This window comes from Cryptomeria japonica, chromosome 7 (genome assembly GCF_030272615.1).
Source record: "Cryptomeria japonica chromosome 7, Sugi_1.0, whole genome shotgun sequence".
In the NCBI taxonomy this organism is placed as follows: Eukaryota; Viridiplantae; Streptophyta; class Pinopsida; order Cupressales; family Cupressaceae; genus Cryptomeria; species Cryptomeria japonica.
In genome coordinates, this window is record NC_081411.1 from 1,015,562 (window position 1) to 1,034,215 (window position 18,654).

The window sequence follows — 18,654 nt, forward strand, 5'->3', positions numbered from 1 at the left end:
TACAGTAAGCTGGACTGAGATTGCTTGAGGACAAGCAATTTCAAGGGGGGCGGACTGTAATGTCCCCACTCTAGCAGATTGACCAAGTATATGTGCGTTAGCGTAGCTCTACATGGTCCCGAGGGCTAACGAAGGGTTTAAAGGGATCCTGGAGTGTTTTGGCCTAGTCATTTTCAGTTTGGACCAAAACGAAGTTGATTTACTTAGTTTCAGGCATACTTACTATTTTTAGTAAGTCAGCAGGACATAACGGGGGCTAGTTTTGGTGATTGGATTTGATACTCCTTGGCGAGAGCTTTCCGACGAGCTATCACTCACACTATTCGGAGTCTGATTGCTAATATATTTTAATGCCTGAAGTTTTATTAAAGTAACATTTAATTTAATTGTAAAATATTTATTTTATGGAGATATGTGTAAATCAAAGGGGCAACCAAGGGAGACATAAGTGAATATTTTAATATGTTTTATATTGAAGATGTTTTATCCCATATTGCTTGAGTGAGTTGGGTCGCCCCTTGGAGAAAGAATAAAAGGGAGCTTTTGTGGCTTCATTGGGCATGTGGAATATGAGAAGAATTTGGTGTGTGAGTTGCAGATCCGTTCTTGGCATTAGAGGACGTCTATCCTCTCTTGTGACATTCTAGACGTCATTCCTTTGGGGTTTGGCCTTTGGAATCCTTTGCTATCAGCTTCATTTACAGGCAGATTGGGTGCTTTTTTCCGACTACAAGCAGCAGCATTATTTGGTTGCATTTCCAGCTACAGGCCGCGACACTATTCACGCGGGTACTATTCACGCGACACTATTCACGTGGGTACTATTCACGCGACACTATTCACGCGGCACTATTCACGTGGAGCTATTCACCTGGCACTATTCACCTAGCACTATTCATGCAGCACTATTCATGTTACTGTAGCAGCAGAATTAGAAACTTTGGTTGGAACATTATGTCAAAATGCTGGAGTATTTAGTGAGTTGAAAATAACCTGCTATGTATTTGATTTTGTTAATTCTGGAAATAATATTATAACAGCAGTAGTCCAATTTCCAGCTTGCCTATTATTGTAAATTCTTTTTAGTTCATGTTATGTGGGTTCATACCTGTGCAAAGACTTAAAAAAAAAAAAAAAAAAATTGAAACATTAAACGGAGGAATAAGGAGTTGGCTGCAAACTGTTTGACTAAATTCCTATCAGCAGTGGGGTTAGTTTTTGGGCATTCTAGGGTGCCCATTACAATCATCAAACTTATGGTATCATCCTTTTTCAGCATGATACAATTGCTATTTAGATTTTAATGCTGATTTGTTTTTGTTATTGATATGAAGTCTAGGATTAGCTAATTAATTAACCCTTCGATAGTTATGGTGGTTGTATACAGACAGTTTGATTGTTGTCAACTGCAAGTCTTTTTAAAGACATTTGTAATTCACTGTAAAAATGAAGCATTCATAATAAAATTTAATTATCTTTGTTTGGCATTAAATCTTATGTCTGTAATTATAGTAATTCTTTTTCTGGGCCTGTCCCTACATGGTCATTATTGAGGAAGCAGCAGGAAGTATAAATCTGAATTGCCATTTCTCTTTATGCGGTTGCTTTATCAACTTTGTTTTGTCTTCTATAATATGTGAGATTCAGTACAGCACATGTTATGCCAGAAGATAAATAATATGTTTGTCAAATCTGATATGCAGGATAAGCAGCGTAAAAGAGCCGAAGAAGCAAAGAACAAAGTGCCACCTCAGTCAGCAGCTGAAGCTACACGTCAGATGCTCGAAAAAAAGGTAAAACGTCTTTGCAATGTATCTCGGATGTTGAATGACTCCTTGGAGATGCAATAACTATGTTTAACTTGTAAAGGAATAGCTTTTAAGAAGGTTAATATGCTATCAAGCCAATCAGATTGTTAGAAAATTTTTGAATGTAGTCTCATATTCTTTTCTTTGGGTTGGCAAATGCTTTACTACTTGCCACTGACTACATTTTTTGTATTTTTACTTTTTTCAAAAATCAGCAAGACTTTATCAGGATATTTTATTCTCCTTGGAAGTCAAAAAGTTTGCCATTGAAATAAGACATCTTCATGAGAGTGTATAACAATATTTGAAGGATGTACTATCGGTCAATTCAAATCGGAACTTGCTGTTTCTTTTGTTGCAGTGTAGTTTTTTAATATAAATCTTAGCGTGTATCTGTTTGAATTATACATTCCAGTCAGATAGATCTGCAATTTATTTATCCATCTTACTGTCATTTCATTATGTGTATCGCAGAAGCTAAGTTCAAAAGTCAACTACGATGTACTTGAAAGGCTTTTTGAAGACGATGTACATTCTTCAGACCTCTGTACACCCCTATTTAGGTAATCATCTTCCTTTGCCACGTATCTAACTTCGTTTTGTTGTCCTGTCAACAGAAAAAGAATGTCACACAGACATCAGATGAAGGCAAAGATATACAGAATCATTCACCAGTTGAAAATGTGAAGAGAACCCGTTCTGTCTTGTGGGCAGATGAGGATTCTGCTGACTTTAAAAATTCAAAAAGACAAGCTCTTCAGGGTGAAGCGACTGAAGGAAATGCAATCGATTTCAAAGAAGAGGGAGCTGAGTTCAAAGAAGAGAAAACTGACCCAAACATGGAAGATGAGCTAGACGGTGATGACTTTGACATTGAAGGTCCCGATGGATTGGATAATGAACACTTGCAACCATACAAGCTGCAGTATGGACATGAAGTTGAATATGAATATGATTATGAAGAGTACTGATTGTATGTCACTCGTTGAAATCAAATCTAAATGACCTTTATGGTCTTTGTACAGCTTTCTTTGACATAGATTTGTTTAAACTTCTGAGATTCAGTGGGAAAGCATCCAGATGCATGGCTCACCAATCTCTATATCGTTACTCCAAACATGAAAGTAGCGTCTCCTTTAATATTTGGATGTAAATGCCAATACCGAAGTCACCGGATCTTGGCGGAGTTGTAAATTTGGTACCTTTACTTGCAGAAAGACCAAAGTTAAAGCCCAGAAGTCATCACCCAAATTGTTCACTCACCAAAAAAAAAGATGATGTAAATACTTATTTATTGTATTATTTGCCTTCGAGTGTCTAGTTACACAAAAATAAATTTGGTCTTGTAGCTATGACTGGCTTCATGTATTCGTTTCAGGAAGTTCCGTTAGCCTATTCTATTTCTGTAGGTTGATCTGAACTTGAAGTATTAAAAAGGGAACAATTTAATTCATTAAAATAAGGTTCCTTAAATTAATGTTGCCCGTGAGTTATATTTAATTGATTTTTATAAAGCGATTTAAGTTAAAAAAAAAATGCAGAAATAATATAGCCACTTTATGTGGGTTTAAAGAATTATTATTTCAATAAAGGTGAATTTAAAATATAACTATTTGAAAGTTTCCTTGAAGTTGTAAAAAAGGAATGAACGAGTTTATTTTCATAGCTTGGTTATTTTATTTCTTTCATTGACAAAGTTCGGACTGTGAGTTTAACTTCAAATCTTAGGATGAAAACTCTACGGGTATTTGACTTTGGAGATAATAAATTTCCTTAGACATTGAAATTGTTGACAGTTGTAGGCATTGGAATTACGGATCTAAATTTATTGAGATTTGCTAACAAATAATAAATTTGTTTTGTGATGTGTGCAAATGATAAAAATATCAGAATTTGTAGGTGTTGTGTATAACAGTGAGAAAGATTAGAAGTACAAATTATTGTGTGTAAAGGAAATAAATAAGAACTTATATTTATCGGCCCATAGACCCTAGGGAGTTAGTACATCTCAAAAAGTGATTTGAGGCACAAATAAGACATATAAGCCTTAAGACTCTTCACATGCCTTAAAGGGGAGGATTAAAGTCTAGTGTAACTCATTGGGGGGATCAAAGGAAGTCATTTTGCATTTTACAAGGTAGTCACCACCCCTAAAGTTTGTTGTAACATTGTCCATGCATGTCTTAACTTTCTTGGACTGCCCTATCACTCTCAAGGAATATTTGGAGTTACAAGAATTGCCGTTTGGTTTGTTTGGAAGTTGTAAAGAGTTCAGCAAATAAGATATTAATATTTTATGGTATATGATAAGCCTTGTGTGATATTTTTGTAATTCACATTTTGTCACAACATCACATTTATTTGTTAATTAATATTTGATGTTTACATTTATTTGTCAATTAATATTTGTTGTTTACATTTTTCTAGTATCCAATTGAAGACAAAATGTTATTAGCATTTATATTTGAGAAATCAGTTGTGGTAGTTGTTTATGGTATTGTGTCAAAAATGAGATTACATGCAATATATTTAGTGAAATGATATTGAAAAATTAAAGTTCTAAATTAAAAATTTTGGGCATTATATTATAATGGTATTAGACTAGTGTATCTTGGTAGCCAATGAGTGTTTGAGCAAGCTCTCGTTAGCAAAAAAATTCTATGTAGTTAGAGGGTTCTCATAGATATTAACTTAAAAGAAGTGCTAATGATCAACTAGATCAACTAGAAATTGGAGAGAAAATCACTATTGCAAATTTGTTTGGTCCACATACATGGGTCATAGAAGAGAGTAAAATGAAAGCCTTAGATCGAGAGCTTGTAGTTCCATTTTAATATCAAGATCGAAACCTAATAGCATAGAAAACAAGCACGAATTCGAGTACAAAGGTAGCAAGAGAGTTAGTGGAATAAGCACCAAATCTAGAAAAGGGTAAAGGCATCAAAATTGGGGTACTTGTAGAAGCAAAGGCAAAGGTACGCACTAGCTAGGGATACTCGTGAAAAAAATATTTGGTGTCATTTTCAATGGAGAACCAATGCCTAAACCTAGCAATCTTAGCTTTTGAATCTTCTTGCTAGGGTACATCGATAGTTAGTACAACTAATGAAACAAATTATGTAGAACATGAATGCAAATCAAAACAATGGGGGTAATATTGGCACTTAGTGAAACAACTGAAAAGTTAGTAACATGAATACACCTTCTAACAACCATTCTCGAGCAACTAGTGGAGCTACTTGTAGACTTCCAATACCTACATTCTTACAAAATGAAGTTGCACTTGGAGGGAATGAGGGTTTTGTTGATTGGTTATAGAAGTAGGAGGCACTAGGTGTCGAGTTTCATGTTGACATGTCTCTACAAGATTTATGTAAGCTAAAGGAACAAACCCAGGAGAGATAGAAGCCCTAATAACCAAGTTTTACAAAAAGAGGTTGAATAAACTCTTTATTTCCACTTTCGTCGACTTCAAATGTGTAGCTAAATCATGGGTTTAGAAAATTGATGCTTTTTATTAAACCCTATGTTCAAGAATAAGGCTATCAAGTATGTTACTTCACACTTAGATGGTGAGGCTCATGATGTTGGTAATTTGTACTATATGTTGTCATTGATGTCAACTTTCCATTGATGATATTATCATGTTTGTATAAGAGATGTTGTATAGTGATAGATTGATGCAATTGAAGACGTTGAGAAATGGTTTGGATCAACATATTTGAGAAAGATGGTTTGACATAGATGGAGACATGTCATCAACATGATTGAGGATAAGCAAGACAGTTCGGATGTCCAACGGGTGTATTCATGATAGTGTGACAACTTGGAAGCATGGCATGTACTTGTTTAAGATAGTTGCACATTTTTTATGCTTTAGATGAGGAATGCAATCACTTTGATTGGTTTCTCCATGTTTCAAGGAGTTGGATGAAAGTCAACTATGTTTTTGTTTTTACTTTGTATTGTTGAGGAAAGTTGTCTAAGGGTTAAACAATACATATCCTTGTGATTGCATCTCTATATTTTGGTCCACATTCCATTGCATCACAATATTTGGCCTTGTGGAACTAGAGTTATGTTTGGTTGTCTGCAAGGAGTTTATTTACATGCTTTCATGTCTCAAACTTATCTACAGTTAGAGTTTGAAGTGACTGTTGCAATATAACAGGGTTAAGTATCTTGGATGTTCACTAGAATACTTTCCACTCCTTTGGAGTGATAGATGTGGTTGCATAGATTTGGGGATATGATTACAGGAGTTTAAGGGTTCATCCATGTGAGTTTCAGTTGATTTGGTTTGCCCCAATGCAATATCTCATGAGTTAAAGTGTCATAGTCAGTCTAGGATGCTCTATTCTCATCAATTTAGTGGGTTTCTTCAATTGCGGCCACACATAATGATCAATTACTTTAGGAGATAGTTGTAAGGATGTTGTGGATAGTCTATATTGCTCACATTTTGGTTTCTCCCTGGTGGTGCAAAGGTGAACAATTAGTAGTCTTGGTAGTGTTGCTAATGTTTGGGTAGACTACCTTCGGTCCTTCATTTTCAAATAGAACCTAATTAATTACAATTGCCTTGGAGGATGTGTTGTAATGTCTTTGGGTTCAATTAAGCTTTGGGTTCAATTAAGCTTTGGGTTGTTCTACAACTTATTTTACTTCACAATTCATATATTGAAGCCAACCTATGTAGTATCACATGTTTCATTCAAAAGGTAATCTTGGAGCCGACCTAATCGATGTTGTAAGTTGTCGAGGATATAAAATAGAAGAAAAAATCATTTGTGATGGCAGGTAGAAGGAAAGATGGAGTAAGTGTGTGAAAAGGGCACTGCCACATCCACAAATATCAAATGTGTCATTTATTGTTGTTCATGTTCATATTTTCATTGTAATCTTCATGTATTTTGCTACCAAATAGTGGATCTCTTTAGCATGCCCATATATCTTTGTATCTTGCTCAGCAAGTCCATTAGGGAGTAGTGAGCTTCCTTAGACAGTGAACCTTAAAACAAATTTGTAAAACGTGTTCAATTATATTGTGAGGTAGCTCTCATAGTGTTTTTTCCCTTGTTGGGTTTTCCATGTAAAAATATTGGTGCCCTTGTGTTGATTGTGTGGTGCAGGTTTTTACTTTTAGTTCTTCTTTCCACAAATCTGATTTAATGTTTTAAACCTACAATAAAATAGATCAACAACTCAAATAAATGCAAAGAGAAGATTGAAACACATAACACCATATTTATGTGGAGAAACCCTTTTGGGAAATAAAATCCACCAAGAAGAGACTTAGATTTGTATTATCTTCAAAATAAAGATTACATTCAATCATCTCTTTCTTCTCTTTAATCTTCAACCCTTCAACACCTGCAAATAGAGTTTTTTCACTCTTAACAATTACACATACTATCCCCTTAATGCCTATTTATATAGCATTTTCATCTCCCAAAAGGGGCATCAAAGTTGGTTATTAACTCTCAACGCCTCTCATCCATAATTCCAAGCATTTAATGAATAGGATAAAATAGGTTGCAACCAATTTACTCACCTCCTTGATTTGGATACTTGCTTAATAATTTCTTAATAATTTGGTGGTCATTGTTCAAACACACAAGTAGTTTTGTTTCTAATATTAACTTTCCAAAAATAGAAAATAGCCTCTTAACGTCCCTCTTAGGAATTTGAATGCCCATAACAACCTTATCCTTCAAGATCCTGTCTCGGTAAATAGTAAACCACTATCAGTAAAAATTTGTTACTAGCCCTCAGTAAAAAGTTCTTTGACCCTATGAGTAAAATAAAATTAGCTATTAGAAGGGGTTGGCCATTTTGTTATGTAAATATTCAAAACTTTGTATGAGATAATTAATGGCCATGTTAAAACAAGTAAATTTTGGCACTATACAAAGGGAATGTTAAATTAGTAGTTAGGTTAGTAGTAGAAAATTTTATAGGTAGTTTTGATATTGATCTAATTTGAGCTATAATCAGAGATTTTCTTTCTGGTTCTTTTCTACCGGTATGCTCTTCGAACCAAATTTTGTAAATTTATATTATATTAATATATATTAGTGGCTTGCCACTTTTGCCAAAAATAAAAATAAAAATAGCAATAGTAAAACCTTGATGGTTAAAAATCTTTACTATTGATGGTGAATTCCTCATCACTTGTGAATAATTTACTAACAATATTAGGAGAAATGAAATACATAGGATTTATAAGGTTGATGACTCTTTATTCTAACATTCTCCCACTTGAAAACATACATTATAAATGCACTCATAGGAATACATAAGTCAACTAAATACTTGGAACAAAACCCATGGCATCCTAGCACCATCTAAACTATTTTGTGCTCACAGATTTCATAAGTGAATCTGTAACATTCTCTTGAGTGTCAATCTTCAACACTATTTTTCCATTAGCAATCATTTCATGAACAAAATGGTATTGTGCATCCACATGCTTAGTTTATGCATAATACATAAAAAAAAATTGCCAAAGAAATTGCACTGACTATCACAACCAATATTCGTACACAATTTTTTAACCAAACTACCTCCTTAAAGACATGGGCAACCATTCCTTAGTCAGTATGCATTTCATAGAATTTGTCACAAACTAAATTTTAGATTTATCTGTATTATTGAAATCTAAGATAATCAATAATACTATTTTTGAACTCAATTTTCTCTACGATTAAAAAAAATACATATCTCTACAGATCCCACTATATATTGTATCTATCCAATTTCAGAGAGACAAATTTCTTATAGATCCATTTGCCTTCTTTCAAATAGTTTCGGAATTGCACTATAGGTCCTTTGATAGGCAATAGTTATTCTGCATACAAAACAACACACCTGCAAAAACACAAATTTTCATAACACAGTTGTTTTATAACAATTTTTTTTGCATTGAGAAGGCCGATTAAGAGGATTGGACCAGTGAAAATTGCATAAAAATCCATTGTGATATGCAGATTTCATGTTTTCGTACATATGTTGTTTTGTATGGAGAATAGCCAGCTCCCCTTTGATAAATGCATGAATTATAGTTTTAAAATTTTGAAAGGAAAATGTAATGAAGACTCTTTGATAAAAGTTTTTGAACAATTATTTGATAGATTATATTTTTCTTAAAACATCAAATAAAAGACATTTTAAAAATCAAAACGACATAATGAATAATGATGATCATCAAATTCCCAAGCTGAATGAAATGAATCAAACATTATTTTTGTCTTCCTTTAACTTATAGCATTCCTTTTGTAAACAAGAGATGGACCTCTGCAGACAATGCTTTTCAATTAATATTAGATAGTTTTCAAGATAAAAGTATAATTATTTATGTCATTGATCAAACTGCTCAACTGCTTTTTTAAATTTATTTTCTCATATGTAAAAACTAATATGATTGATATAAGAAGAAGAAAACAATTTTTACATCGGCAAAGCTAAAGATACATATAAAAATTAAAACTTATATGTCTTCCACATATATCATTATCATGATAAAGTGTCGTAAGGGAATTCTGCATCGACTTGTTTGTTCTGTAATTGCGTGAAGCAACAAAGTCAATAAAATTGAAGTTTTAGCTGTATTAATGAAAGGCCTTTCTCCTATTGGAAGGACAGTTTCCACCTGCCTTTGATAGTGTTTTGCATTCTTTTCATTGTCCAAAATGCAAGTGGCTGGAATTCCTCTTTTTATTCCGTATAAATGAACAATTTGTTTGAAAATCCTTTTCCTTGTGCGTTGATGTGTACATAGATGAACAGTAATCATTTTCCTCATGTTTTCACAGTGACTACAAGTTTTTAGGTCAGTAAATGTACACGTTGGCTCATAACTCGTGCAAGTTTTTAGGTCTGTAAATGTACAGGTTGACCATATTTTCATGTTGGATGTTGACTTTAAATTTAAGATGAGCGGTCAATTTTTTTATTGTATTTTAGTACAAGTCTTAGGTTGAAATATCTTTAGTTGAAAGTCAAAGATTGAGAGGTATCTATATGTCAAAGTCACTTGGGACAAGATCTCTACCTCATCCCTTACGTAGCATGAGAAAAAAAATGGGTGGACCCAATGTAAACACAATGAGATGATTCAATATGCCAGACACCATCAAGGCTCAAGTGAATGCAACATATAACATTCTTCTTTCTTGTGCCAATGTTTTAGAAACAATATTGTTGATCACATATAATATTGTTTGGCAAAACCAATTAGAAGGGCCAAGTATAGCTCAAGAGGAGATACACTAGAACTATAAGTTTGAGTGTTGCAAACAACAAAATTCCTACACCCACATCTAGCTTCAAAATGGAACAACTTAAATCACACACACTAAGCTTACACTTCTACGCTTAAAAGTGTTAAACACTCAGAGTTGATTGACATTTTCTAGGCTTAATATGTTGCTTAAGGTGTGTGGTCACACTACAAATACACTTCTAGACTTAAAAGTGTTAAACACTAAGAGTTGACTAACATTCTCTAGACTTAATACACATGTTGCTTAGTGTGTGTGGTTTAAGGCTTGCCCTTCAAAATACTCATCTCCTCCTTTAGTAATTAGGGTCTTTCTACAAAGGGTGTGATAGTGCTTTGAGGTAATTTATTGCTACATATGTTGATTAGCAATTCTATGTAGGTTCCAAGTAATTTATATTAGTATTTGTATTAAATAAAGGAGTGTCTACTTTGACTAGTTTTAGGTTTTCATATGATTGGTTCAAGGGCAATGCATCATTTTCAAAACATGTGTCTACAAAGAAATGAATATAAATGGTGTTTTTGCCAACTCTATGAAAGCTAACCATCCAAGTATTGGTGGTGCCAATTGTTGGGAAAATGTGTCTCAACCTTGCATTCCTAATGTTCATCTTAATACTTTTTTCTATGCACTCGCTATTTTATCTTTAGGTAATGGTTTTGTCTTCTTTGGGAGAGTGGTGTCCCATTTGAAGGACGACTAAATTTCATCTTTAATTTTCTTTTAGCCTCATGTGAGAAGGTTGGTGTCTCACTTTGACCTAACATGATTTAGCCATATGTCAATGTCATGTGGTATTTGTAAGGTCATCATGATGGAAGTTAATTATGACATATCTTATTACACATGTAAGAGAGAGACTACAAGAATTGTGACCAACATTTTGGTAGATGTGAACACTTGTCATGGAGCATTTTTGGATGTTTGAAAGAATAAAATTTGGGGTGCCAAGCTTGGATGGTCAAACATGATGTGTGTAGACACCTAAAATTGTCCTAGCCTAATTAAATAAACAAATCTTTATTTATTTAATTAATTAATTTAGCCTCTTCTAGCCTATTTCCCATTTAAATAAATATTTTTATTTATTTAAATTATCCCTCTCCTAATTAAATAAATATTTTATCTATTTAATTATTCCCTTTTCTATTAACTAAATAGATCTTTACTTATTTAATTAATTCATTAGCTTTTTCTTACCGATAACACATGTCATTCATCTCTTAATTCCTACACCACCTACCCTCTTATTATTTTATTATTTTCTCTACCTACCCCTTTTAATCATAGTCGACCATTCATACCTACCCCTCTTAATGTTATCCCTCCATTTGCTCCAGTGTTCTCTATATAAGAGGATGCCCTCTTCCTTTCCTAACCCTAATGCAATTGCTAACACATAAAAATCTGAGAGCAAAATCATCAAGCAAGATCAATGGAGATAGGAAGAATGGAGATTAAAAACCCTAGTGGACATGTGATGGTATAATCTTTGTGATTTTGTTTGTCATTTGCATGATCTTAGGTAATCTTCATTGTGTAAGGTGGATCTTTGTTGTTGTTAGGATAGGATTTTTGTGGTTGATTTGTATTAGTCTTTCAATTGTTGTTTTCATCATCCATTTTCACAGTATACATTTTGGCAATGCCCGGTGGGACTTTTGTCCTTGCATTTTAACATCTTTTGTTGCAAATTTCATATTTTTGAAGTTGCATATTCAGCCTTTTACAATGACTTTTTGAATTTTCGCATTTGTGCTTTACAGAATCACGTTTTTACCTTTTAGTCATGTATGTGCACCGTCGGGCAGGGTTTGTGTTTTTGACAACATTTTCTTTTTTGCAGATTCCAAGTTTTGACATAATCATGTCTATGTTCATTCTAATCGAGTCTGTGTTGTACAATTGCATATGCGCATGTTTTAGGGGCGTCTGCATTTTTGTCAACTTTTTGCAAGTTCAGAATTATAGAATCGTGTTTGTGCAAGTTAAATTCGCATCAGTGTCGTACTGTGGCATCTATGACTGGTATTTTTGCGTCTCCATTTTCAGCATTTCTCATTTTCATCTATGGTTTTTTATTTTCGTCATCTAGGGTTTTAGTTTGTCATTTTGTTTGCAATTAGGGTCTCAGATCTGGTTTTTTGAGCTAACCTTTTGTGATCCAACTAACGAAGTGGTGCGGCTGTTTAGAGAGCAAAAGATCGTTTGTCGAAGGCCCCTATTTCACAAAGTCTTTTAGGATTTCTTAAAATTTACCTAACTTGTGTGCTTGCAGGAGGGGTATCATTTCAAAACCAAACAAGACCACTAACAAATCATTGTTGCGGGACCTTGGCAAGGATTTTTATTTTGATTACATCGTGTGCTTTGTCTTCTTAGGTTAGCAAAACACTTCAATTGGTGCACTAAAATAAACTAGTGTCTTTTGTGTCTTGAGCGATAGGCTCTTTATGTTTTATCCTTAGAAAGAGGCCTGCCTCTTGACCCTTAAGGCCAAGTGAGAGGGAACAACCTCAAGTGGTGATGTTCTAAGACCAAGCCCTTCCAAACCACTATTAATAACTATGGATGCAATGAAAGTTGTAGACAACGACTGCTAGAATGGCGTAGCGATGATTAAATTTGTCGGATCTACGTCCACCAGAACGTATGCCCTTACTAGTACCTTTTTGTGTTAAAAGCCCAAATCCTTCTAGTTGTTGAGGCAGGAGGTCGGACCCCTGGAGTGGCCCACACACATATGGTTCTTAGTAGAGATACAAATTCACCACGGGGAGTTTTCGTGGGGACTGGTGCTTGGTTGCCCCGGAGAAGTGAGTGTCGAGGGTGGAGCCAGTGGGTTCAAGCACCTAAGTATCCGCTTTGAATAGCGTAGCCTCGGGGTAAACCTCAAGTGGGATCAACAACTATTGTCCTAGCCAACCATAGGAATTGTGCTCGTCTTCTTTTAAACAATTGAACATCATTCAAACAAGACAAACAAAACATTGTGTCTATCGTATTTTCAAGTGTATGCAAATTTTTTTTACATCATACTTCACATTTGGAAACCTTTTGAGTCATTTTGGTCAAACACTTTCAAACATTGAGTCTTCATTTCTATTGTGTCCTCTTGTCACAAAAAAAGAGTCAAAACAATCAGATTTGGTCACAAACAACAACGTCACAAAATTGGAGAACATTGCACTAAGTTTCATAATCACATCTATGTCTGTTAGAATCACATCTATGTTCAGAAATCGTGTATGTGAGTAACCTAAGCGCGCATGTGTCTCAGAGAAAACATTAGGAATAGAACAACGGTCAACAAAAACCCATAAAACACATATGTAATAGTTTTAAACATGTTTGTGTCATCTAGCAGCGTCTGGGAAGGACATAATCGCGTCTGTGTAATACCTGGTTGCAAACTATCAAACATCATCAGAAACATGTATGTGATCAGTAGAAACACATCTGTGTCAGATAAAGGCGTTTGTGCAATATTCAAGCATGTTTGTGTTTAGTATCAGAAAAGTTCTCATAAGGCAACAAAAGAGGAATTTTCAATTTTAGACATGTCGAGCTTCCTAGGCTATTTCCCACAAGTCCTCATCTAGCAGTCAACTTGTCTTGGGTCTCATATATCATCCTTCCACATCTTGCATTACATACACACTTGCCTAAACTTGAGTCAAAAGGCCACTTTGCTTGTCCTCATCATACTTTGCATACATACAACAAAATTTTCCTAAATCGTCCCTCATCAAGGTCTATCACCTTTGGGTCTCATTTGGTCCTTTTGGAGTCAAGGTCAACTTACCTCATCAAGAGATCTATCATCTCTTAAATGGAATTCATACCTACTCTACTACATACTTTGGTCTTATACTTTGGACATTGCAAGTATACCTTAAATTCATTTGCACTTCCATTCACCTCTTGGTCTTCCATAGTCCTTGCATTTTCATCTAGTCTTTCACACTTGGTCAAGACTTCGTTCATGGTTGAAACCCATTCACAAAGGTCTACAAGGGAAGCCAAAGAAGCTCAAAAGTCTACAAACATTAGTGCTTATGAGAATGAGAATGACATATTTTCCAACTTTGATCGTAATACATTAGCGGACACAGAGAACTATGAGAACAATGAGAATAATGACAACAATGACAACAACAACAACAATGGAAATGATGATAACATTGACAATATATCCATGCATTCCGCAGAGATTGAAGATGCTATCATGGATCCCCATTTTCACAAAATGATTCAAGAAATCATGAGAAGAGACAGACAATATTTCCTACAAGTAATGGCACAAAGTGGAGCAAGGATACCCCGTGACATTGACATATCACAAATATTGGAGGATCAACCTATCAAAGGAATCAAGCTAACATGGACCAAAGGAGACCTAGCAGTGGTGGGAGTAGCAGACCACATCTCGTGCCTGAGTCACCTTCTTCCTTATTTTAGAAACCAGATGTCCAAATCACATATAGCCAATTTCAAGTTGCCCAAGAAAGAAAATTTCATGAACAACCCCATCAGCGTAGGCCTTCATGGAGATCCTATATGAGCATGCATAATCAACAACATGCCAACCCTAATGATCAGGCTCAAGGACATTTTGACACACAAGGACATGCTCAAAATTTGGACACAAGAAAATCCTGTGTCAAATGTTGGGGCAACACACAAGATCAATCTTATGACATCCCCTATTCCCATGGACATGATATGCAAGGACAAAATAAATATGTCATTCCTCATTATGATTCCACATCAGCTGGTCCTTACATACACTATCATTACAGACCTCCTCCATATGAACACATTTATGATGAATACCATCCATACATGTGTTATCCCCTTCCTCCACCCAGTGGCTCAGGCATGGGATATGGTCCAAAAATTTGGTCTCCACCTAAGAAAAATTTGGAACAATAGATTAGGGACTTGCAAAAGAAGATGGAGGACATAAATACACCAAAACCAGATTACACAATGACATATATATGTCCTTACCCATTTGATAGGAGCATTCCAATGCCTCCATTTCCTCCACATTTCATGACTCCAAAGTTTGATAAATACAAAGGCAAAGGAGACCCAAAAGCACATATTAGAGAATTCTTCACAACATGTATCAAGGTAGCAAATGAAGAGTCATATTTGATGAGGTTGTTTCTGCAAAGCTTGGAAGGACGAGCTATGGAATGGTTTTCAAAACTCCCACCTGGTATCAAATCATGGGTTGATCTAGTAGAGGCCTTTATCCAATATTTTTCATACAACATAGAGACAGATGTATCAATCGCCACTTTGTGAAATACTAAATAGATTGACGGGGAATCCTTTTCATCATTTTTACAAAGGTGGAGGAACTTGGCCAGTAGATGCTCTTGTGATATTTCACATCAACAAATGGTAGAGATGTTCACCCAAAATGTCAACAAATATATTGGCTATGAATGGAGGAAAGCTTGTTTGTCCACTTTTAAGGAGGTCGTTGAAAAAGGATTGGCAATAGAGAAGGTCCTTATTGAGCAAGGAACTATCAAGATATTCAAGGAAAATACAAGCCTCACTTTTGGAACAAGAACAAGAATACAGTGAGTGATGGCATTATGGATGCCAACATGATCAAACCAAATATGACTCTTCCAGGTCCTAGTTTTTCTACAAATAATCAAGTGAATGCTCAAATGACATCTAAACCACAAAGAAAATACACTCCATTGGGAGAACCACTTGAAACAACTTTTAAGAAGCTAGTGGCAAACAAGTTAATAACAATTCCAGACAATCCACCCTACGAACCTAAAGTCAAGCCAAATTGGTGGAATGATGATGAGTATTGTGAATACCACAAGAGCAAAGAACATAAAACAAGCAATTGTCACTGCTTGAAGAACATAATAAAAGACCTTATTGATATAGGTGACATAGAGATTGAGGGACATATCTCCGATGAAGAACACACAATGTTTAAGGAACCATTCCCCAAACATGACAAGGGAAAAGCCAAAGCTACAGATACTCAAGACAATTACACCAAGGCGTCCTATGATTATGATTCAACTGTTAACCACATTTCAATGGACAATCACATCTTTACTATCATTATAAAGGACAAAACTTCTGAAATCTCTACCCAAAAAAGAAAAGTTGTCCTAAAAGGCATTGGACCTTCTTCCACATCTACCTCTGAATGTAATGTCAGAACTCGATGAGGTAAAGTCACCTTGCAAGGTGTTCTCTCTAAAACCATAGCCTCATCATCTGTCAAACCCAAATATGACATAGTAGACCAGTTAGGGAAGACACTCATGCTTATCTCAATCCTTGAGTTGTTATGCAGATCCCCCTCGCATAAAGCCATTCTTGACAAAATCCTAAGAGAAACTTTTGTACCCATTGATCTGAACATGCACCAATTTCAAGCCATGGTGGGATACCTTTCCATTTTGAATTGCCTTATATTCAGTGAATTCGATGATGCCTCTGTGAGCCAACCTCATAACACACCCCTACACATTGAATCCTTTCTCCATAAGAACTTAATAAAACGAGTCTTGATAGATGGAGGAGTAGGTCTCAATATATGTACATTGAACACAATAAAACAATTGGGATATTTTGACAAAGTCGTGAATTATACAAACAAAATTACTATCAAAGCATATGATGATGAAGAGCGCTCATTCAAAGGCGCAGCCACCTTACCTCTCAGAATTGGGTCAGCCACAAAGGATGTTGTATGTCAAGTTCTAGACTTAGATCTCACATATAATATAATTTTGGGTCATCCATGGATCCATGAAACGAGAGTGGTTCCATCCACATATCATCAGTGTATTAATTTCCCACACAATGGAGTTGAAGTAACAGTTAATGGTGATCCTAATCTGTTTATATATTGTAACAACCTGCAACCGAAAGTTGAAACTGTTGGCATTTCAGTAGAAAGAAAGATTGTTAGCATTTCAATAAGGATATTGAGAAGGTTGTTGAAGATTATTGATATAACTGGAGAAGGATGATTACTATCTTAATAATATTATTTTGTCATTGATGTCAAGAAATTGATTTTTTGATTCAGTATGATGTTGCCATATCTTAAGAAGTATGTTTTGATGAGTATTAAGAAGCCGGTAAGTGACACAGAAAGAATGTGATAATAAAGGGGAGAAATGAGTTATTGAATGGGCAACTATTACCGAGTTAGACAATGAGGAGATCATGTTGTTTTGATTGTCTTTATATACTAAATATGATGTTTAAATATTGTACTATGTCATCGAGCAAGGAACCTAGTTGGTAAACCCTAAGGAACCTAGTCGGTAAACCCTAAGGTTATCGTTGTCAGTAAATGAAGGCAAAATGTCTACCGAGTAAAGTTCAGTGTTAATTGAGTAACAACTGAGTTATAACAGATTGTATTGGATGAATACAAGCATTATTTAATGAAGGACAATGATGAGCTGGAGTTGATTAAATGATTGGTATGTCATGCATGAAGTTTGTTAAGGATCTATGGCAATGGAAGATCGGGAGGAAGATCTACAACTCAGATTGAACCGCAATAACCTTGTGCAAGTTCCAAGAAAGGAATGCAAGTCCCAAGGCAAGGTAAAACATTTTCAGATCAAAGGATACATTGAACCTGGTCAAGTTTGAAGATCTGATGGCTAAGATTGATCATGGGAAATGTGATCAAGGAGATTAAGCGGTTAGAATTGTTTATAAATAAGGAATTGTTGATGAACAATGAATGCGGGTAAGTGTAAGCACAGGGATGCTACATAGTGATTACCGAGCACAAAATCTTGGAGATCTGATTGAAGAACAGATTGAGGAGCCCATCAAACCCAACAAGGGACAAGATAAGTCTTATGACAAGATTGTTTTGAGCAAATAGGATCTGTTTTAGCATTTCAAATGTGAAGTTGCAGATATATTTTATTACTGTTGTTTATGTTGTAAGTGACAGAAAATATCTTAACCGAGTGGACTTAACAGTCTTATTTGTAAATCCTCTAGCAAGGTAACATTCTAAATGAGTGTTTGAAATCCTTTGACAAGGTCACTTCTAACAAAGTGCAAGATCCTAACAGATCTGAGGGAAATCCCTTAACTGGGTCACATCTAGCAATGTCTTTGTAATCTTTAACAAGATTTGTTTTTAACTGAGCATACTCTAGAAGAGTATATTTCTTAGTGGGTCCGAAATCCCACAGTGGTTTTTCTCTATTTGGGTTTCCATGTTAAATTTGGTGTTATATGAGTTGTGATGTTATATGTTCATGAGTTTAAATGTTTTACAGTTTTCTGTAGTATATGCTACCGAGCTTGAATCTGTTGAATATCTTGAAGATTAAGTTTGTATGATTCACTCCCCCTCTCATCTTATTACCTATTGACTTAGAGATTTACAATTGGCATCTGTACTTAACAATTAATGGTGATCCTAATCCTAATCTGTTTATATATTGTAACAACCTCCAACCGAAAGCTGAAACAATGGTACCTATCAATAGAGAGGCAACTCCATCATCTGCATAAATTGATCC

At 35.1% G+C, this 18,654-nt stretch overlaps 1 protein-coding gene across 1 annotated transcript; it reads left to right on the top strand.

Annotated features, from left to right (window-relative positions):
• The first annotated feature begins 890 nt into the window (after positions 1–890).
• On the top strand, positions 891–3,168 carry LOC131855901 (uncharacterized). The gene is made up of 4 exons (XM_059207621.1): positions 891–977; positions 1,704–1,793; positions 2,283–2,336; positions 2,426–3,168. Exons 1-4 carry the CDS (start codon positions 963–965, stop codon positions 2,777–2,779), a joined length of 513 nt encoding a protein of 170 aa, XP_059063604.1. The 5' UTR covers positions 891–962; the 3' UTR covers positions 2,780–3,168.
• Positions 3,169–18,654: the final 15,486 nt, after the last annotated feature.

Excerpts from the sequence above, each read along its gene's own strand:
- LOC131855901 (XM_059207621.1), top strand. Across the intron at positions 1,794-2,282 it reads GTCAGATGCTCGAAAAAAAG|AAGCTAAGTTCAAAAGTCAA; the intron begins GTAAAACGTCTT and ends TGTGTATCGCAG. Across the intron at positions 2,337-2,425 it reads AAAGGCTTTTTGAAGACGAT|AAAAAGAATGTCACACAGAC; the intron begins GTACATTCTTCA and ends TCCTGTCAACAG.